The 20,934-nt window shown below is 46.2% G+C and overlaps 3 protein-coding genes and 2 non-coding genes across 7 annotated transcripts in view; 2 read left to right on the plus strand and 3 right to left on the minus strand.

The window, feature by feature from the left end:
* DENND2B (DENN domain containing 2B) overlaps positions 1–6,321 on the plus strand; it is a 146,626-nt gene extending 140,305 nt beyond the window's left edge. For all 3 annotated transcript variants that reach the window (XM_032427015.1, XM_032427014.1, XM_032427016.1), the window contains 5 exons: positions 105–146; positions 1,158–1,269; positions 2,040–2,279; positions 3,137–3,223; positions 3,856–6,321. In XM_032427015.1, the coding sequence (XP_032282906.1) occupies positions 105–146; positions 1,158–1,269; positions 2,040–2,279; positions 3,137–3,223; positions 3,856–3,890 (516 nt within the window). In that variant the 3' untranslated portion in view covers positions 3,891–6,321. The remainder of the gene's footprint in view (positions 1–104; positions 147–1,157; positions 1,270–2,039; positions 2,280–3,136; positions 3,224–3,855) is intronic.
* A 4,640-nt stretch (positions 6,322–10,961) lies between these two features.
* Positions 10,962–14,350, minus strand: RPL27A (ribosomal protein L27a). The gene is made up of 5 exons (XM_032427281.1): positions 14,301–14,350; positions 13,846–13,909; positions 13,331–13,406; positions 12,273–12,447; positions 10,962–11,135 (listed from the first exon to the last, which is right to left on the minus strand). Exons 1-5 carry the CDS (start codon positions 14,301–14,303, stop codon positions 11,007–11,009), a joined length of 447 nt encoding a protein of 148 aa, XP_032283172.1. The 5' UTR covers positions 14,304–14,350; the 3' UTR covers positions 10,962–11,006.
* On the minus strand, positions 11,244–11,374 carry LOC116646601. The gene has a single exon (XR_004302150.1). It is a non-coding gene; the product is annotated as a small nucleolar RNA SNORA3/SNORA45 family (small nucleolar RNA).
* LOC116646603 lies at positions 13,036–13,166 on the minus strand. The gene has a single exon (XR_004302152.1). It is a non-coding gene; the product is annotated as a small nucleolar RNA SNORA3/SNORA45 family (small nucleolar RNA).
* A 2,435-nt stretch (positions 14,351–16,785) lies between the features above and the next one.
* TRIM66 (tripartite motif containing 66) overlaps positions 16,786–20,934 on the plus strand; it is a 56,588-nt gene continuing 52,439 nt past the window's right edge. Inside the window, exon 1 of the mRNA XM_032427269.1 lies at positions 16,786–16,823. Within this exon, the coding sequence (XP_032283160.1) occupies positions 16,818–16,823 (6 nt within the window). The 5' untranslated portion in view covers positions 16,786–16,817. The remainder of the gene's footprint in view (positions 16,824–20,934) is intronic.

A 20,934-nucleotide genomic window follows, 5' to 3' on the forward strand; every position in this document is an offset into this window, starting at 1 on the left:
TTCCTGTTGTCTGACTCTGGGAATCCAGGAGGTCTGGAGGCCTAGAGAGGGCATTGCAGGGGCTCATTCCCTGCATCACTGTCACTAATGACTCTTTCTCTTAGGCACTGATGGTGAACCTGGGATCCGACCGATTCATCCGACAGGTAAGAAAGAGCAGGACACCAGAGAATATGGCCTGCCCTAGGGTAGGTGCCTGTTTGCTGCAGGCCCCCAGGCACCCAACACTGTTACACACGTTGTTCAACCTTCACAGCCTATTTGTTGAGCTCTCTGGGCTCCATATTCACAGACTAGGCAAGGGTAGGGAGGGAGAAACTGATCTGGGAAGTCTTGACCCCAGCAGGATCTGCCTTTCTGGTTGGGATCATCCAGTGTGATGGGAATGTGGGAGTGTGAAGAGCATGGCCTGGAAATCTGAACACTTGAGGTCTGGCTCTGCCACCTTTGAGCCACACAATGTCAGACGGGCCTCTGAACTTCTCTGAGCCAGAGTTCTCATCTCTAAAGCAGGCATGGTGACACCACCTGCCTTGAAATGTTGCTGGGGGATGACACATGATGCACAGAATGCTATGGAATGTCAAGGTTTGCAGTCATCATTGTAACTTCAGAAAGCCTTTGTTAGTCATGGAAATCCTCCCGGCTCTCCACTAAGGAGCACAACCCACTGGTGTACCCTCTGGGAAGGTACAGTCTGTTACACACCATTGACAGCTGCCACTCCTGGGTACAAGGGATCAAGGTACAGACACGGAACCAGAATGCAGAGACAGGAACGACAGCCTAACCTCATACCTGAGACACAGGCTGGGCCATCATTTCCCTGCCCCGAGCCAGCTCTGCTTCCCATCGTGGAGCTGGAGATGGAGGAGCCAGGGAGGCTTCATCAGGGTGCTGGGCGAGGAACCCCAAGCTGGTCCTGGGCAGTGAATGCCACGGCTTCCACCACTTTTTATCTGTGTGACTTTGGATGAGTTTCTTAACCTCTCTCTCTGCTCAGCTTCTCATTGTAAAATGAGGTTGATAATTGTATCAGGATTTGGGGGAGGAATGAGTAAGATTATATATTTAAGCTCTTCGGATGGCCTGGCATATAGTAAGTGCTCAGTCAGTGTCTGTGATCATGATGATTGTGTGTTTTCCTTCCCCTGTAGATGGATGATGAGGACACGCTGTTACCGAGGAAGCTACAGGCGGCTCTGGAGCAGGCTCTAGAGAGGAAGAACGAACTGATCTCCCAGGACTCTGACAGCGACTCCGATGATGGTGAGTGAGGCTTGCCCCGGGCAGAATCAACTCTGGCCCCGGGACTCCCTCTGCTCTGGCCCCGGGCCTCATGGTACCAGGACCCTGTTTCTACACACCAGACCCTTCTGGTTGATGAGGCTCCAGGTATAGGACCTTGGTCTCAGGCTAGCCTAGAATTCTCTAGCCCCACTACCAGTGGGCTCAGGGAGTAATGGGCCTGAGGAGAGAGAAGTACTGTGGTAGTTTGTCAGAGGGAGTTGAGAAACATAAACAACATTGGGGGCACTTGTAGGGTGGCCCAGGCTAGAAAGCTACCCTCTTCCCTCTAATTCTTCTCTACCTCAGAAGGTTTGAGAAAGAAAACCCAAAGATATATGGCAACGCCTAGACTCTTCTTGCTGATAGGAAGCTAGTTATTCCTCCCTCAGGGGCCTTGCCTTGAGTCCCTGCAGGAGATGGAGGGAACTTCCTCTTCTTGTGAAGCCCAGGAATACCACCAAGGGTGACGGGTATGGGGAAAGTGATCCTCTGGTCTCTGATTTCCACTCTCATTCGCATAGTGAATATTTGCCAACTTCCATGTGCAGAGTACAGTTTCTGACCTTCCAGCTCAGGGGCTAGTTACAAGCCCAGGAGCACAAGAGATAAAGTTTCAAAAACAGATTAAGTAGTTCTGGCTAGAAATTCTCTTGGGGAGAGGGAGACAATAACAGCTAGAGGTTGGGGTTGGAGGTTGGAGATGACCGTTTCTTGACCCGAACCTCAAAGATTTGTCTTTTCTCTTCCAGAATGTAATACCCTCAATGGGCTGGTGTCGGAGGTGTTTATCCGGTTCTTTGTGGAGACTGTTGGGCACTACTCCCTCTTCCTGACTCAGAGCGAGAAGGGAGAGAGGGCCTTTCAGCGAGAGGCCTTCCGCAAGTCTGTGGCCTCCAAGAGCATCCGCCGTTTCCTTGAGGTTTTTATGGAGTCTCAGATGTTTGCAGGCTTCATCCAAGACAGGGAGCTAAGAAAGTGTCGGGCAAAGGGTAAGGCCAGAAGAGCTTGGGGTTGGGTGCTGTGGGCCCTCTTCTGCTACCAGCAGGCCTGAATAACTGGGCACCGTGACGGAAGCTCTTAGCCATCAGCTAGAGCCAGGCCTCCGAACATCCCTGTCTTCTGATACAAACTGCCAAGGGAGCTTTCTTCGCCTCCCGTCACAGTAAATGCCTTCCCAAGGCTGTGCACGGGCTGGAGCCTGGTGGCTGGTAGGGCTCCTCTCCACCCCAGAGCAACGTGCCATTGTAGCCCATCCCCTCTTCAGATGCTCTTCTTCTTCAGAGAAAAAGACCAGACTGAGCAATTTAGGGGGTTCTAAGAACCACAGGTTGGAGAAGCCCTTGATGAAAATTGAGCTAGCTCTCTGAGGTTGGTGGCAGCCTCCATTCAGAATAGAAGGTCACCTTGTCTCTAGTTACTTCATCAGCTCAGCTCACTCTAGGACTTTTTTTTTTTTTTTTACATCTCAAGATCTTTCTGTCTAACCTCAGGGTTATTACATCTTCTGTCCACTAATACTGTCCATTTAGTCTAACAAGCCTTTTGGAACAACATGGTAGAGTGATCTAAGAGGACCTAGAGAAGGCGCCCAGCTCTGAAACAAGGAGTGGCATCTTTGTCTTATGGAATGCAGCTCAGGCACATGCACCGGGAGGTGCTGAGGGCCTCTTGCTTCAGCAGTGAGCACAGTGAGATGTTATTAATTATAGTTCTGATGAGATAATCTGAATTCTAATAAGATGCTCCCATAAATTGTAATTGCAGATCCTGGTTTCTCTGTGCCCAATAGGCCGCCCCTTCCCTTCCTGCAATAACGGTTCTGTTCCCTGTTCCTCCTCTTCCGCAGGCCTGTTTGAGCAGCGAGTGGAACAGTATTTAGAGGAACTTCCAGACACTGAGCAGAGTGGGATGAATAAGTTTCTCCGAGGTTTGGGTAAGTAGCATGGTCACTGATGAAATAGGTGTTCAGCAAGAAGCTGGGGCTGGGGGATCTGTACCCAAACTACTCTAAACCAATGCCAATGGATATTTATATTGGGGCTGTAGACAGAACTGTAAGAGATCCCCTGGTGAAGAGGTTCCCAGCCCAGTCCTCCAAGAGCATTTAGCACAGTATTTACCAAATTGCAGAACCAGGAGAAACTACAGATCCTTACATAAACCAGGTCTTTTTCCATGTGCTCCTTCTTGAGTGTATATGAGGGTGCTAGGGGCAGTGAGCTTTTCTCTAGGCCATAAAGGGGTCTACAAAGGTCTCGGTCCCAGAGTGCCCTTCTCTGAAAACCTCTACTCCCTTCAAAGAGCTCAGCCAGCTAAATCATGGAGTCATAGCATGTCTCTGTTTAAAGGGAAATTGGGCCCAAAGAAGTTAAATAGCTTGCCCACAGCCCCAGAGTGATTGATACCAGTGCCCTAATTAGAGCTCTAGCGTATTTTCCCTGCCCTGGCTCAGACCCGTCACAGCTGAAATCCAGGCTTTCTAGCCCTGTGTGCCGCTGAGAGGGTTAGGGCTGTTACAGGAGTTGATACTGAAACCTTCTCACTCTTGCCCTCTCTGACCCACAGGCAACAAAATGAAGTTCCTCCACAAGAAGAATTAAGCCCCTTTCCCAGTAACGGAGTCCAGTGCCTTGCCGAGCCTGGAGCCTGGGGAGGGGGCCGGCTTGGGGCCCTCTGGGCTTCTGTGGCTGCTCTCCCCCCACAGACCCCACCCTCCAAGCCAGCCCACCTCTGCCTTCACAATATCCCAGGATACTGTTTGTAAATAATCTGCTGTAAGCTTTCTTATCTCTTTTTGTAACAAGCAAAGAGAATCTGGTAAATATTTGTATATTCCCAAGGGGCTGGGTGCTGGCGACTGGCCAATTATGTGCAGCTGACTGTCTCAGCCGAACCACTGATCTTCCCCTGCAGGCTCCTGGCCTGCCTGCCTGAGGCCCCTGCTGCCAGTCTTGGGCCCTGGAGAGCAGATGCTGTCTTGTTATGTACAGGAGGACTATTTTTTTTTTTTTTTTAATCTTAGAGTTTCTATTTTTTTCTAGTAGTCCCCCTCCCCTAACCCTCTGTTTTTGAAAGGCAAAGGCCAATCAATCCCCATTTGCAGCGTGGTACCAGGCTCTCGGGCCTGGCCTTCTCTTGTTTCTCCCACCTTTGTGATGGTCAGTGAGTCACGGGAAGCCCACCCCCCACCCCCGGCAGTGCCAGTGCTCTCCGGGCCCAGCTCCCAGTCTGTGGTGGCCACGATGCGGTACAGGGCATCCCTCCTTCCCACCATCTACGGGTGTTCTCAATAAACAGTGTACAGTTGTTTGGGCCCAGAACCCTACGTGTTCCTTGGCTTCATTTTCTAGAGTTCTCTCTCCTGGGGGATGGGCTGAGATAGGCCAATCAGGAATGAAACACCATCATGCAGGGAATTGAGGACTTCATTGAGAGTTTAGTGTCAGTGTGAGTCACTTACCTCCCCTGAAATCAGGTTCTCTGGCTTGAACCATTATGACTGGTCTTAGAAGATACCTTGTCATTGTTCTTGTTCAGCTTGCCTCTTCAATAACCAACTGTTCAGACTGTCTTAGTGTTCCCAGTGATGGAAAGAATGCTCAGTGCTTTCAACTCCACTGTTAGGTGAATCTTAACATTTTCCTATTTAGTATGAAGCCCTTAAGATATCATTGGGTATCCTGACACTGGTGGGGTGAAGCTCAGTGAAAGCCAACCCAGGCTTACTCATAGCCCTGGCCCATTGCCTATAGCTCTTCTGTCATTCTGTGACTAGTTTTCTCCTGTTGGAACCCTAGGTTTGCATGCAGAAACTTCTGCAATATTCCATGGAAAAGCAAGAAGAGAAGCAGGGCGGGGAATATGGGTGGCTTAGGCTTTCCACCCAGAGACCGTGAAAATTTCCAAGTTGAGATATGAGGCAGTAAAATGGAACTCTTCACTGGAATTCAGTTTGGGGCTGGCAGGATTTGAACCAAGGAGTAGATCTTTCCTGTCCTTCCACCCTGGCCTACTTAAACAGGAGACAGTCCTATCCTGAATTCCCTTCCCTGCTTCTCCCCATTTCCACTGAGGCCCACGCAGGTCCCAACCTGTCTGGGGTTTGGGGTTGCTATCTGCCTCCTAAAGTAGAGGGTTTGTCTTCTGGGAAGACAAGGTCGTCTTCTCCTCTGAAAAAGCCTCCTACATAGTTGGCTTTGGCATCTTCCAGTAGGGAGGCAGAGATTGAGGCCTCATGAATCTGAGTTTTCAGCTGAGGTAGAGAAGACAGTGCTTATCACCAGGAAGTCCAAGGTCGGGTGTAGTTACCTCCAGGACTCATTACTGTTAACCCAGCCTGGGCTTCATGGCAGTCATAGAAGTAGATTCCTTAACAATCAAATAATAATATTACAGTTTCCAAAAGGTGCTATTTCTTTCTCCTTTCCTTCTCCCACTCCCCTCTTTTTTAACGTGACTCCAAAGAATCTTCACAGACATGTGATCAGATCACAAGAGATATAGGTATAAATTCCTTTTTTTAAAATAAACTTTGAAACTTTTATGTATCTTTAAAATCTTAAGATACCTAAGATTAACCCTAAGGATTCCTTCCTCCTGCGATGGCCACAGCTTTCATCCTAATTCAGAAAATCAATACTGGCACATAATGGCTCTGGATGGGCTGCAAGGGTCCATACAGTGAGTGCTATGGGCAGGGTACAGAAGACTTTGGGGGAATATAGAGGAGGGTGTGTCCAGGGGGCCTGGTATGGGGTTCACAAAAAGTGGTCAGGATTTCTTTCCAAGTTCTGTTTCACATGATTTCTCAACCCCTAAATATATGGTTCTTAACCCTGTCGGATCCAGCACTCTCCTTTTCTATAGCAAATACTCTAACTCCCCCCTCCTTACTATCCTGAAATGAAATTCATAGATAATGTAACCTAAACACACCTTAACTTTCATGTAAATGGGGAGAAATAAAAGGAAGTATTTTGTTATAACATGTATTTAAATATGTAAATGCTTGGGTACAGCTGTACTAGAATATATAATGAGGTCAGATGCTTACACCTGTACATAGAATTACTGTGAAGGCAGCAGCTACACATGCACAGATAAAAGTGTGTTGTGTTAGCAACTCAGATTCTACTGAGTAAGTGTTACCATTGGTAAGAGAGTTGAACAACTTTTTTTTTTTAGAGGGTAGGGAGGGGCAGAGGGAGAGGAGAGGGAGAGAGAATCTTAAGCAGGCTCTGTGCCCAGCATGGAGCCCAGCGTGGGGCTCAATCTCAAGACCCTGAGATCATGACCTGAGTTAAAATCAAGAGTCAGATGCTTAACTGACCGAGCCACGCAGGCGCCCCAGAGAATTGAACAACTTTTGGCAATATTCTGAGCAAAACACAGTATGAGCTTTCCCTTGACTAAAGCAGCATTTGGAATCCTGGAAAACAGAGAAGTATATGAAAACTCGGGGGGAGGGGGATTTTTTTTATTATGTATAAAATGGAAGTAGACCTAAACTAGATTTTTTTGTTGTTTAGAATCAACCCATACATTGCAGGATGTCTAGCAACCTTGGTTGCTTCCCCTCTATGATTGTGACAAAACAAAACCTGCCCCATTCATTTCCAAACTGCCCCCCCTAGAGGATGGTTTTGCCACTGTTGAGAGCAAGTGTCTTTAAACTGCCTTTCTGACAACCCTAGGGCAATTACTCAGGGGCAACACAATACTGTCTCCCCTCTCCCAGAAGTCCCAGTGCCTACGGAATGTCAGCCTTCCTCTATTATGGAGTCGAGAAAGGCCCTGGGTTTTCTCCTTAATTAGTTTGGTGACTTTTAGAGCAGGGCGGGCTGCCATCACATCTTCCTAAATGCTTTTTTTTTTTTTTTTTTTTAACTAAATACACATGGTCTGGTAAACTATAGTGTCAAAATGAGGAGTCTGGGCTTCTTAAAGGCAATATTTTGAAGGAGTGCCCTTGGAAAGCCATATTATTCCAATTCCAGCTCATACTGGAATTAGGGCTCCCCAAAAATCATTCTAATTACAATCACAGCTCAGTTCAAATTTTTGCTAAAAATAATACCCTTTATTTTACATGGAGACTTGTAACTTGTACCCAAAGTGACTTATTTATAAAGATAAATAAACAATATTTAAAAAACAAAGTGGGAAAACAAAACTTGGGCTGTAAAACAGAGCCAGAATGAAACATACACTTGAACTTCTATTCTTACTAAGGGTGATACACAAAATTAGTTTCTAGAGCCAAAGTGGTAGTATGCATTCCAAAACATCTTGTTTATTTGCCTATGGAGGTGGGAGTGGGTGTCACTTAAAAAGTCATGAAAACTCTAGACCAAGAGAAAATACTACTTTTCGGTACTGGCAAGTTACGGGTAACTTGGGAATTATTTTCTGTCCATTTATATTGCCTTTTAATATAAATATGAATTTGGTTAAGCAAGAAACGCAAACTATCAAAACATACATCTCCCTCACCTCCCACAGCTCATGAAGAAATGCCTTCTCAGTTTTATGTTCTCCCAGAACATTTCCATTTCCATGTATATACAAGCAGGTGTCCAAGGTACCTTGAACATCGTAGCTGGCGCTCATCTTTTTGACAACTAATTAACAAGCTAATTCTGAGAAGTTTGGAAATTCCCCTCTTTCCATGTTTCCGTAAGCGCGGCCTAAGCGCGACCTCAAGCGCTGCAAGGTTGGCCCGGCCCCCAGGTCTGAAGGAGCCCACGCCCACCGGGAGCCGGCCGAGTTTAACCTCCCGCCTCGCCTGGGAAAGTCTCTCGGCCGCGCGACTAGTCCGGCCCCGCCCCTTCCGGAACTGGCTGAGCCCACGGAGGGAACCGGCGCCGAGCGTGCTTCCGGCCGTGGGAGTGGGCAAGGTTAACGTGACCCCGGAACCAGAATCTCACACGCTCCGGAAGTGGTTCTCAGGGCCTGAGGCGAGAGGAGCTGACCAGTGGGGCTGTTGTGCGACGGCGTCGCAGAGGTCGGACAGTGTAAACCACAGGGGTAGCCGCGAGAGCGCCAGGCCCTGCAGGGCTCTGGCCGCTGCCATCCTCGTCGTCCGCCTTCCAACGCTGCACGCCTTCCGCCGATGGTGCGCCCTTAGGCTTGTTTTCAGGCCAGGGGCTGACTGCGTTTGGCTTAGCCATCAAGTAAGAATACGCGTATTTGAATTGAAAGCTTAAATTCGATTTAGCGGATTTTGATAACGGGGTCGGGTCCGATATCGCCAGCTGATCTTGTTAGAGCTGCAGCTCCGAGGTTTGGATGAAAATGTATCTAAAGCACATGTACATTAGGCCAGACAGACATCCTTAGCAATTCAAGCTTACAGAAAATAAGCATGTCAACCTGATGTGCTAGGTGACGTGACTTTACCAGTTTGAAGAGGTAAACAAATGGTTGAAGACCACGGAGTTACAGGGGCATCTAACAAAGCTCTGCTCTCCGTTTTTGTGAGGACTTCCATTAATCCTGTGCACGTATCAGCCACTAAAGAGACCAGTAGCAGTGTGGGCCTCTGTGCCTGCAGGACAGACTAATCAAAGCTTGGCAGCTTCGTTTGTTTCCTCAGCGTGGACTCTATATTAATCTCAGCAGTGGCCCGTTTCATGCAAATACAAAGTCAAAACGTAAGGTTTGTGGTTGGTCCCATCAAAAAAGCCAAGTGGTCACTATACGTCTGCACCCTTCATTTGTAACATCAAAGTATGGCTTTGCCTCCTGGCTTCCTTGGCAATATCAACACCAGCATACAGGATTGGAATGAGTATTATCCCACTCAACCCCGTCCTGTTTATGGATAGTGATGCTAATAGTGAATTGCTGGGTAAGAAACTGGCTACTAAGGGACTAGTTTTCATGTATGGTCCACTAAATCCCACCTGTCCATGCCTAACCATTTAGCTGTCAGCCCCACCCCAATTTATCCACTTGCCAAGTCCTGTCCATTGGGTTTTCCGAATCCTACTCCTCGTTTTCTCATTCCCATTTTCTTTGTCCCAACTCCCACTGTAACCAAGTCCCTAACTACATTCTTATTTTGCTTAACTTTTCTGAACTGGTTAGCATGTTTGCTCTTCCCTCTGCTTGGATCATTTTGCCTTGACTTAATCAGACCAAGGGGATTAATTTGTCTGCCCCCTTAATCATTCACAATTTAAGTCAAAAAGGTTCAGTAAATGCTTCCATTTTACTTAATCCACACAATCAATTTTAAAAGATGAGAAAATTGGACTAAGCTTAAGCCACACACAGCTGTTAAGGTTTGGATCAAAAACTCAAACCCCATCTGAATCTTAAAGATACTCTACATGTTTGTATCTTCAGTGTCTAACTGTAACCAATTAGACATTAAATTCTCTTAGTATCAACTACAACCCATTTCAGATCCATGACCTCAGCTTCCATATTATATGTCCTCCAAAAGACACTAAGGGACAACCAGTTTTACCTTTCTCCATCAGGCCCATCATCAAAGATCACATCCAAATTATTCATTTGTTTGTCCAACTGAGTAAAACCTTCCCGGCACTTAACCAAATCAGCTAAGTTTGCTGTCCAGTTTCCTTTTACTTGAGGGTCTGCAAAATCCTCTAAAGGTTGTCACAAACTTGTCCCATAGAAACTCATGGTTCCCAGCCCATGTATCACCCCAGAGGACTAAGGAAACAACACTGCCAAACGAAACCTAGTTATATTTTAAGCGTCATCCTATTCCTTTGGACAGGGTTCTAGAAAGCAACTTTTATTTTGGGCCAAAGAAAACTTTAAGTTTTGGAAAGAACTAGAAAAACTGTTAGTCAATTTACCCTGACATCTGAAGGTCCTATCTGCACACGAGCATTGGTCATCATTATGGTTTTATAGGAGATACAAACCCTAGAAAACCCAATTCCAGCTTCTAGCTTTTTCCAAATTCTATGCTAAATACATTTCAGACTAGAATCTTTAGCATTTCATGTAGTTCTTTGAACATTAATGCACAGGGATACATAAATCCTGACAAATGCTTTTTAGATTCCAAACCACTTTCATGTGTAAAAGCCCTGGTGTGTTTAACATTCAGACTGCTGGGCCCCATCTCAAGATTCTGGAACAGTATGGTAAATAATGGGGGCGGCAAGGAGGAAAAACTTTAGGTTCAGGATTATATCCTTCACAATCACTTTAATCCTATCACTCTGTCCACTCTTTAGAATGTGCCCCATCAAAACTGAGTCTTCCCTTTTGGGGTGCCCGACTGGCTCAGCTGGTAGAGCAAGTAACTCTTAATCAGGGTCGTGAGTTCAAGCCCCATGTTGGGTGGAGAGCTTACTTTAACAAAACCTAACAAACCCTGAGTTTTCCCCTTTTGAGCCACATATTACAGTTAAAGGGTGTGTTCTCCCCCTCATTGTAAATTCAGAATATACAATGGAAACTGGCCTTTCAACTACATGTGCTATCATTCTCACTTTATAAATGAAAATGTTCAAGTTAGGTATTGGGCCAAGTCCTCTAAGTGCTGGCGCTCTCTTTCACACTTTCTGAGGGGAGTTGGCAGAGGGTCTCAGGCCCTCATACCCTTACTCCTAGAATCTGTTAGGTGGGTTTCTGATGTACAGGTAAGGAGGTAGGGGTGCTAAAGAATTTACACCCAGACCAGAAGAGAAAAGCACTTGTTAGCATTTAATGAACCTCCCCCAAACGTGGCTTCAAGCTACTAGAACGCAGGCGCCCCCAACACCCTTAATCTTCTCCTCTGCTCTTCTACTGAAGAATTTGGCCTTCACGATGACAGGCTGTTTTGGGAGTTTTCCCTTTCCCAAAACTTTGTAGTAGCCCTAGAGGAATAGAAAAAAACACAAACTTTAATACACACCACAGCAGATACCAACTCCCTGGTATGAAGAAAGATGCCTGCCAGTCTACACCATCTAGGAGCTGGGAGGGCATGTTTCTGATCTGGGCACTACCGGGGGCACTGACGGCCCTCGCCAGTGAATCAAGACCAGCAGATTCTCTCTGAGGACTCTAGCACACCAGGACAAGAGATGTGTCAGGATGTGACTCTAGCCTCAAGCAAAGCACACCCACCCCACCCTATTCAATTACCGCGTGATAAGCAAGAAGACAGACCACATTCCCAGCCATGTTCCAAGAAGGTCCTCACCATCACAATTGCTCAAGGACTGTTAAGTAGGCTGGGACAAGGGATTTAAAACTTAACCAAAAGCCCCTTTAGGGTTTAGACTACCTTCACACCCATGGGAGGTAAAACTGACACAAGGACTCCAAAAAACGTACAAAAATGCTTTGTCAGGACGCCTGGGTGGCTCAGTTGGTTGGGTGTCTGCCTTTGGCTCAGGTCATGATCCCAGGGTCCTGGGATAGAGCCCCGCATCGGGCTCCCTGCTCGGTGTGGGGAGCCTGCTTCTCCCTCTGCCTCTCATGAATAAACAGATTTATTTAAAAAAAAAATGCTTTGTCATCACTGTTTTGGGGTGTGCGGAAATCTCAGATAATGCAGATCCATAAATAACAACCAAACGTCTTAGGATTTTATTCTGTAAGGGACAGAAATGGCCAGGAGCCGTGCCTCCTGTAAGCAGGGTTGTGTTAAGAGGGACCAGAGCCAGCTGACGGGAGATACTGCCAAAAGCTTAGGCCAGAAATGCAAACCTGTACAAATCAGGGCAGAAACTGTGGGGATGGGATTACTGACTGGGAAACATTCAAGAAATAACAAAGTAACTGAATGAATGAGGGATTGGAAAGATTATTCTTCTTCAAATATTTTGCGTGAATTACAACTGAACTAGAGTTCAATTTTGGTGAGTTACCTGTGGAAATTCTATCAAAAGATGGAATAGTCTAGTAGGTAACTGGGTAGAGATTCCAGGTAGGAGATCAAATACATTAGATTATCCAGAATTCTGAGAGGCATGGACCACAGAGTCAACAAATATTCCTTCACTCACCGATCGCACCACATCAATGATAGGAGCAGCTCCAGTCTTGTTTTTGGCGGCATTTACCCGTGTCTGCTCACTGACCAAGGTCCACAGTTTATCAAGGTTGACAGTTGGGCAGAAGCTCTGGTTCCTCTTTAAGTGGTAATGTCTCATACCAACTTTTCCAAAGTAACCTGGGTGACTAGGAAGAGAAAGGCAATCACGTTCATAACCTGACTCCAATTAAGAAGTGATGTGTATCATCTTCATAGTTCATGTCTCCCAGTTATAGTGTAAATTGCTCACTGGTGTACGACAGTGACATAGCAGGGACTCCATTCATTGTTGAACTAAAACAAATCTTTAAAAAAAAAAAAAAAAAAAAAACACCAAAGACGTTCAGGAGGAGGAGACTAGCCTTATTTCATGGAACCAGAAGTCACTGAAAAAGTCAGACACGGGGCGCCTGGGTGGCTCAGTCGTTAAGCGTCTGCCTTCGGCTCAGGTCATGATCCCGGGGTCCTGGGATTGAGCCCCGCATCGGGCTCCCTGCTCAGTGGAAGCCTGCTTCTCCTGCTCCCTCTGCCACTCCCCCTGCTTATGCGCTCTCTCCCTCTAATAAATAAATAGTATCTTTAAAAAAAAAAAAAAAAAGTCAGAGACATTGCCAAGACCAGAGGTCTTCCAGATCACCTGACAGCATTTTATGGAAATTCTACACATTCTTGTAATAGAGATTTTCTAAGCAAATTTGGGGGCATAAGTGAATCTAGCAGGTGCATAGTTAATCTGATGTCACTAACCCGGTGACTGACTATGCCATGAGGGTCACAGCCAGTGAATAAGGTCAGCAATTACTCTTCGAGGACTCTAGCACACTAAGGCAATAAGCTGATACCCAAGCGTGACTCTAGCCTCGATGACAAGTTCTCAGTTCGCATCAAATCTTAACTTCGTAAAACGCAGCAACACAAGGTTTTTCAGTGTTAAGAGGCTTTCTTCCCACTGAAGGTGTCTGAGCCAGCCCTCTGCCCCTAACTCCAAACTGTCAGTGCCAGTCGAAGTACAGGCCAAGAAACACTCACTATTTGTCAAAGTTGATCCTGTGGTGATGCATGCCACCAGCATTACCCCGGCCTCCTGGGTGCTTCCGGTGCTTGCCTGCAAGAATACAAAGCTACATGGCTAACGTAGCCTTCTCCAGCCTCTCAATTCTTCTCCTTTTCCCACAATTCTGCGTATTTCTTACCTTGTTCCCAGTCTACAATTCCTCTTTAAGCACGGCTATTTCCTCAAGTTTCCGGGTGAAACCTCTCTTTGTAATGTTCCACATCACAGCACTATCTACAGTACTCCATGCCTTCGACAAATTAACACTTTGCCCCAATCAAATTTCCTCCCCCCAATTGATGTGAAATTCTCTTTAAAGTGGAGTACTGTAGAGAATTCCAAGAGAAAAAAAAATCAACCGCTAACAGTCAAATTCAATCCGACTGACCGCACAAAGCGAACCCCCACTTCTACCCTACCCAATTCCCGGCTAGGTAAGCACCCGGCGGGGAGAGCTCAAAGCCGACCAGGATGGGATGCCGGCACTTACCGATGCGGCCGTGGCCGTGGCTCACGTGGCCCCGAAGTTTCCGGGTCTTCCTCAGTCTGGATGGCTGTGTGGAAAAAGGTGCTTGGTGATAAGGCCAAAGGGAGGTGGGACAGAGAGCGAATCTGACCGTCTGCGAAGGGTCTGTAGGCTCGGGGGATCAAGGATCTGCTTCGGGTCACATTCAGCAAAGGTGATGTTACGAACTGGCCCAGGGCCATGCGGCCTCATCAGGGCGGCGCCCGAGCGCGCGAGCCCGCGTGTCTCAGAGATCCGAACCCCGGGCAGAACACGCGGCCCCAGACTACGGGGCCCATGCCGGCCACCCTGCCCTGAGGCTCGCCATGCGCGGCCTGGAAAACCGGGCCAAGATCGGGGGTAGGTGGTTGCGGTGCAACGCGCGTAAGGCTCGCGGCCTGCACAACCAACGAAGCGGACGCACAAAAAGAACCACCTACCATGTCGGCAGCCCAGACGGAAAAGGGAGGCCTTTGCGAAATCTCGCGAGGTACCGATAACGGGGGCGGAGCCAACAAGACTCACTTCCGGCAGGGAGGCCGGGCCTAGGGTGGGGTCTCTTGAGTCTCGCGGGTCTCGCGGGTCTTGCTGGTCTCGCGTTACTGCAAGCCCGGCCGTCCGCCTCTTTCTGTGGGGTGTCGTGTCCTTCTTGGTGGTGGTGGCGGCCGAGATACCCTGTCCGCGCAGTCCTCTCTCCCTCAGGCTCAGAGGCTGAAAGCTGTCGCGGAATCCGCGGCTTGGGGCGCTGTGTGGTCACGCCGCCGCGGCGCTTTGGCCCTGGAACCCGCTTAGGCCGTCGTATCTCAGCTCCTCGCCAAACGCCCCAGTTCTGAACCGTCCCCCGCGCCTCGCGTTCTTTGTGGTCTGCTCGGCTCTGGCGGTAGCTCTTGCTTGCTTGTCCTCTGGCCGCAGTGAGGATTCGCGAGGCACTGTTTGACCCTCAGTGTGCCCACCGGGTGTCTCGCTCTGCTCCCTTTGAAGTCCTTCCCTAGGTGTCTAACACCCACCGGCACCTGCGCACCCACATTCCCGAGGGGATGCTCGGTCTTAATTTCACCTTTGCCCTTTTGCTATCATCCTGGGCATCCCCAGTTTGAACAATCCTTCATACTTCAGGGACCTGTACACCTGGTTGCTTTATGGTCCTTTTAATCCAGACTCTAAATACTTTTTCTAACCACCAAATTTTAATTTTCACCTGAACCTACTTGACATGGCCTGATCCTCTCTCCTGGACCAGAGAACCCCTGCTTAACCTCGACCCTGTGGAACTTCTCTGACCCATTCAGTCATTGTTGCTTACTCTCCCCACTTGTGCCCCACACAACCTAGTACATTTAATTGTCGACCACATTTGTCTTCCCTACCCGACCAAATTCCTTAATGGTTCAGGATTATTTTATTCTACCCACGCACTCCCAGTTCCTGGCATGTAGTACATGTTCAAAAAATGATTAAGTGACTGAATGTACTTACTCTCACCTCACTCAGTGGAAGAGCCATCTCTCAAGTCTCAACCGGTGTCCAAAATCCCATTCTTTCAATTACTCTGTGTTGTATTTTCCCTGCCTCGTTCCTGTCAGCTAAAATATATTTTAGCTAAAATACCCTAAATTCTCCCTGACTGCTTTCTACCTACCATCCTTGCTCTTTCATTTACAGCCAAGCTCCCCAAAAGAGTACTCTGAATTCTCTCCATTTGTTCATTTCCCATTCATTGTTTCATCCACTGCAATCTAGCCCTCAGGCACACCACTCTTACTCAAATCATCAATTAAACAAATACCAAATTGAATCAACTCTTCCCATTCCTTTTACCACTTGTTCTCTCTGTTGTACTTCACCTCTTTCACTTCTTTATAGAAACTCTTGCCTTTTTCCTAACTCTCTGGCCATTTCTCAGTCTTTTCAGGTTCTTCTAACTTTATTCCCCATCTAAGTGTTGATCTTTTTCAGCCTCTGGTCCTTGCCTCTCTTAACTTTTCACAGTACACAATCTTCTTGGGTGAGCTTATTTTGGGTGGCTTCAATTCACATCTCTATTGCTGAGCTCTACACTCATGTATTTACTTAATCTCTGATTATTATTCCTTGGACATTCTACAGACAAACTTGGTAAACGTGTTCAAAAGACTTCAATCTTCCTTGCTCACTGGTGCCTTCTCCTTTATACTATATCTTGGCGAATGGCACCTTTGTCCACCTAGATAGTGATGTCACGGAGACCTGAAAATTGTTCCCAAGCCTTCGTTTCCCCTAATACACTGTCACCATATCCTTCTGTTCTATATCTCAAATCTGCTTCCTCCTGTTAAGCCCCTGTGCTGCTGCCTTCATTAAGACCCTGATCATGTCTCTTACCTTGAGTCACCCTGTGGTCACCCTGGCTGCATTCTAACTCTCCTCCAATCCCTTCATCCTTCACACCTCTGCCAGGTTAGTCTTCCCAAAACGTAACTTTCATCCTTTCACTTACTTGATCAAAAAGTTGGATAGCTCCCTATTACCAACAGAATACAGCCCACTTGCCTTTCCAAACCAACTTCAGCTTCTCCTCTTACCCGAGCTTTCTACTGCAGCCAGACTTGATACATCTCTTCCGCCTCTTTGCCTGTGCTGGTGCTATTTCTCATGCCCGTAGTGCTCATCTTCTTCCTGATCAGATATCCTGAATCTTCCTCGACCTTTAAGGCCCACCTTATATTCTGCTTCTTCCCAGAACTCTGCAGTCCACAGATCTGCTTTTACCTCAGTGACCACTCCCTCTCTGACCTCACAGCATTATGGTCTTCATCAGTCCTTCAGTCCTTGATCACATACTGCCTGTGACCAGCAGAAAGAGGGGCCTTGAGAGCAGGGGGTGAGGCCCAAGAAGAGATCACCCCCTATTTGAATCAAATCTGGCCAGTAAGTGCACAAGAGATAAACTGAGCTACCCTTGGGAACATGGTCTGTGAATGGAGGTAAGCTGGGCAGAGCTCTGGGAATGAAAGGTAACCATCAAGTGTCCTGTAAGGAGGACCTAGAGCAAGGACCAAGACTGTCCAGGGGGTAGAGGTAGGATTCTGGGTCATGGGCACTACTTCTGGGTAGGTTTGCCAGGTTCCATGGGTATAGAGAGAGCTACATCCTAACCCTCAGGCCATCCATCTGAATGGAAATTCTCCCTAAGTGGATCAGCACTCTGTGTTGGGTTCTGTGTTCACCTAACATTCTTCTCATTGGTGGTTTGATCTCCAGGGAAGAGGGCATGCCCTGGGCGATTGTCTGGCTCTGGTTTCTAGCAGGCTCCCTTTCATTCCCAAGGCAATCCTATAGCTTTAACATAAGGCTCGTGTGCTGTTCATCAGTGTAGGTCAGTTTCCCTAGGTTGACTAGCTCTGAGAGAGCAAAGGAAGTTTGAGTTCTGTATCTGCAAAGTTGAGTAGCATCCAGACATTAGGCATTTGGTGACCTGTCCTTCTCCACTCAGGCACACGGAACATGACCCTGAGACATGACCTCTGAGAGGCCTGCTTCTCTGTGACATCTCTTCTGAAGTAGAGCGTGGCCTTGTGACATACATCTCAGGCATTTGGGCTCCCCCAGAGAGTCAGGGCCTCAGAAAATACTTGTGAAATGAGCAGAAGGGAGATGATGCCAGGCAGCAACCTGGCGAGACAGGTAAATGTGCTGACCTTTTTGGTACCCCAGACCTTTCTCCAGGGGACCTTATGAACACACCTCCACCCTGAAGAGGGCCCTGTGATCCCTCTTTCTTCCTCTCCTCTCTGGGTTCCTGAGTTCCTCAGCAGTCCTTCAGATAGCGACCACAGCATAGGTGGATCCAGCCTTGTTTGCTTGCTCTCCATCTTTAGGTTTGGACATTTGGAAATATTATGTTGCTTTCCTTTTTCAGGTAGAGGATTGTTCATTTAAGATGGGAAGAGCCTGGGTTTCTGTTCTTTTTAAGTAAGAATTCTAGAAAAACTCAGAAATCCAAATTTATTTTGGAAAGGATTTTAAAAATTGCATGTAATAGAAAAGCCAGTGAAACATTGAAGGAAATGTTAAAAAATATGAGTATAAACATCTTGAATCATAATACCTCCAATGCTGTTTTTATGTCTGAATATTACCTTTCAGCTCTTGTCTACACAGAGACATAGCTGCCTATGAAGCTGATGATCATAGCACACAAATCCTTTTGTATTTTGCTTTTCATTTAATACCATGACATTTTTCTGTATCACTACCTGGTCTTCATGATTGTTATTATTAACAGCTTAAGACTAATTTATCTTCAGCAGGTACTATAATTTACCAAGCCATTTTCTCCTGTAGTTTGTTTTTTTTGTTGTTGTTGTTCTTATTGTGTCCTTTGCTATTAGTGATGCAATGAGCATTTGTGTGTATGTGGTTTTTTTCTTCTATTGAATAACTTGTCTAGGGTAAATTCCCAGGAGTGAGATTGCTGTATTATAGGGTATGAACATTTTATTTAATAAATAAAATGTATTTATTATAGGGTATGAACATTTAACACAAATGTTACCTTGCTAACATTTGTGAGCAAGGTAAAATAAAAATTCATTTTATGCTATTTTCCCCCCAAATGGATTGGAGCAATTTATGCACCAGCAGCATGTATAATTACCACTTTCAACTACACCAGGCTCAGGGGTTTTTGTTGTTTGTTGTTTGTTTTGTTTTTGTTGTGGTTTGTTTTGTTTTTGTTGTGGTTGTTTTTTGCCTCTATCAGTAGTTGTTGATCTATGGCAATATGGCATTTAGAGGAAAATCCATAGGACCACAGGGTTGTCTTCAGCACAAAGTAAAAGTCATCTAATTTCTGGGAGTCTTTCCATACTGTGTTGGATAGATTTTTAAAAAATATCATGGTACTACATGGAAAATGCACTCCTAGAAGTTTTGTTGGAAGCTAGGATGGAAAACCTTGTTGCCATTAAACTCAGAGTAGCAAGATGTGAAGAGAGGAAGTCTAGGATCCTGAAGGGCAGTTTATCCAATAGCACAACAAGGAAGGGCTTAAATATTTGGGTTTTCATTTAATTTCAGATGATAAAATTAGCAGAAAGAACACAGAAGTTTGGGTTCCTTTCCCAGTTAGCCAAATGATATTGAACAAACAGCATATTCTCTTTGGATCTTGGTTTTCTTGTTTGTATAATGAAAAACGCTGATATTCATTCTTTCATTTTTAGAAATATTTATTGAGTGCATGCTATGTTCAGAGACTACATATGCGTGCCAGGCAGTGAGGAGCGGGGACAAGGGTGAACAAGAAAGACTAAGTCCTGTCCTAGGACTGTGTCCAGGACAGACAGTAAACAGGGACACAGGTAATATGTAACACTCAACACCGTCTAGCTTGAGTGGATGTTCTCTCATTACCTAGTGTGTCTCTCTCCCCATTTTTGCCAGAAAGGAGTACTGCTTTGATGATCAATTTGTTCTGTCCTATGCATGCAAACAGTCTTTGGAAATTCTTACTCCCAGGGTGGCATGGAATGACTCCCTCTGCTATTCCTTGGCCAAGTTGTAGAAACCAGATCAGGCTGTGGGGTGTTCCAAGGAGGGATTTGTGAGCAAGGTAATCTTATACGTGAGGTTTTCTGTCCTTCCAGACTTTCACATGATGTTTCATTTAGTCCACGTTTCTCCGGGACTTAAAGAGAGGTTGCAGGCTGATGACTGGTATATTTTGTTTGACTCATGCTGTTTTCTCATGTTTTAAAAATGTAATTAGTTGCCAACGTTTCAGAGTTTAAGTAAAAAGTTGGATTTCTGGCGTTTTGGAAAACTAAGGTTTGACAACACTGGACCCACATTCTTTTAGGCGGAGTACTTCACTATTTATATCGCTGGCCCCTGTAGGCATTTGAATTTACAACCCCTGGCTTAAGTACGTTCTGTCATCCTCTATCCCCTTCCCCAGGTCAGAGGAGATAGGAAGGAGAGGGAAGGGCTAAGGGGGTAGTGAAAAGCAGCCAGAGGAAGGGGATAGAAGAGATGTCATTTGACACCCCCCCCAATCCTCAAATCAGAGACTCCATTGCTTGGCTGTGCCTTTAATTTAACCTTTACCCTCATAGAGTCACTTCAATTGCTCTTCTAAGACAGAAATGAAATATTTATATATACTCATCCCGAGTAGTGCCCACTGGCATTGGAAAGCCATGCCACCTCCTTGAATCCCCAGAGTTGTTATTTAAAGCCTAATGCAGCAGTTTGGAAAGTGCCGTCTGTAGACCTAGGATGGGTGGGTGGCAGGGGGGACGGGGAAGGTCCCTGAGACTCTTTCGCAAGTGTCCACGGGGTCACAAGTATCCACAGCATCACAAGCGTCCACGGGGTCAAAATCATTTTTATATGAATACTAAGATGCTATCTGCCCTTTTCACTGGGTCGGCATTCGGCCTGGTGGTGCCAGAGCAAAAACCAGAGATGGTGTGTAAAAAGCCGAAGGTGCTGGTATAAGTCATTGTATTCTTCACTGCCAGGCATTTGCAGGAAAAGAGAAAGGACGGGAAGGGAAGGGAAAAGCCTGTCTCACTTAGGAGTGTCCATGACGAAGCAGTAAATGTTTCACTACATTTCAGTCCTTGAACACACATGCTTTTAAAATTCCGTGTGAAGAAACTGGAAGAATGCATAAAGCACTTCTACTTATCAAAGTGAGGAACTGCACTTGTGCTGTAGTGTGAGTTGCAAGCTGAACCAGCCTGGTTTTGTTGTTGTTGTGTTGTTGTTATTGTTTTTTGTACGACACCAGTTTTACTTGAAAGAACAACTAACAGACTGTGGTTATTCAGCCTTGGGAATTTGGCAGCTATTTTCTCAAAAATGAAGTGAGCTTGTCATTTCAAGGAAAAAAACCTGACAGTATTTGTTGCCAGTGATAAAATGAGAGTTCCCAGCAAAAATTAAAATTCTGGTAAAGGTATAGCTGAGTTTGACATCTTTATTTGAGTCTGACATCTTCCTCGTAAAGAATTTTTCAATGAGATTCGAGGCGATGTGAAAGAGTGTGATGTTTTGTTATTGTCTAATGAAACGTCAATGTTTGGAGCA

The sequence above is a fragment of the Phoca vitulina genome, unplaced genomic scaffold (genome assembly GCF_004348235.1).
Source record: "Phoca vitulina isolate PV1807 unplaced genomic scaffold, GSC_HSeal_1.0 scaffold36, whole genome shotgun sequence".
In the NCBI taxonomy this organism is placed as follows: domain Eukaryota; kingdom Metazoa; phylum Chordata; class Mammalia; order Carnivora; family Phocidae; genus Phoca; species Phoca vitulina.

Coding starts and splice junctions, on each gene's coding strand:
- RPL27A (XM_032427281.1), bottom strand. Junction 13,407..13,845: donor CCACGGCCACGGCCGCATCG/GTAAGTGCCGGC, acceptor GTATTCTTGCAG/GCAAGCACCGGAAGCACCCA. Junction 11,136..12,272: donor TCATTGATGTGGTGCGATCG/GTGAGTGAAGGA, acceptor CTATTCCTCTAG/GGCTACTACAAAGTTTTGGG.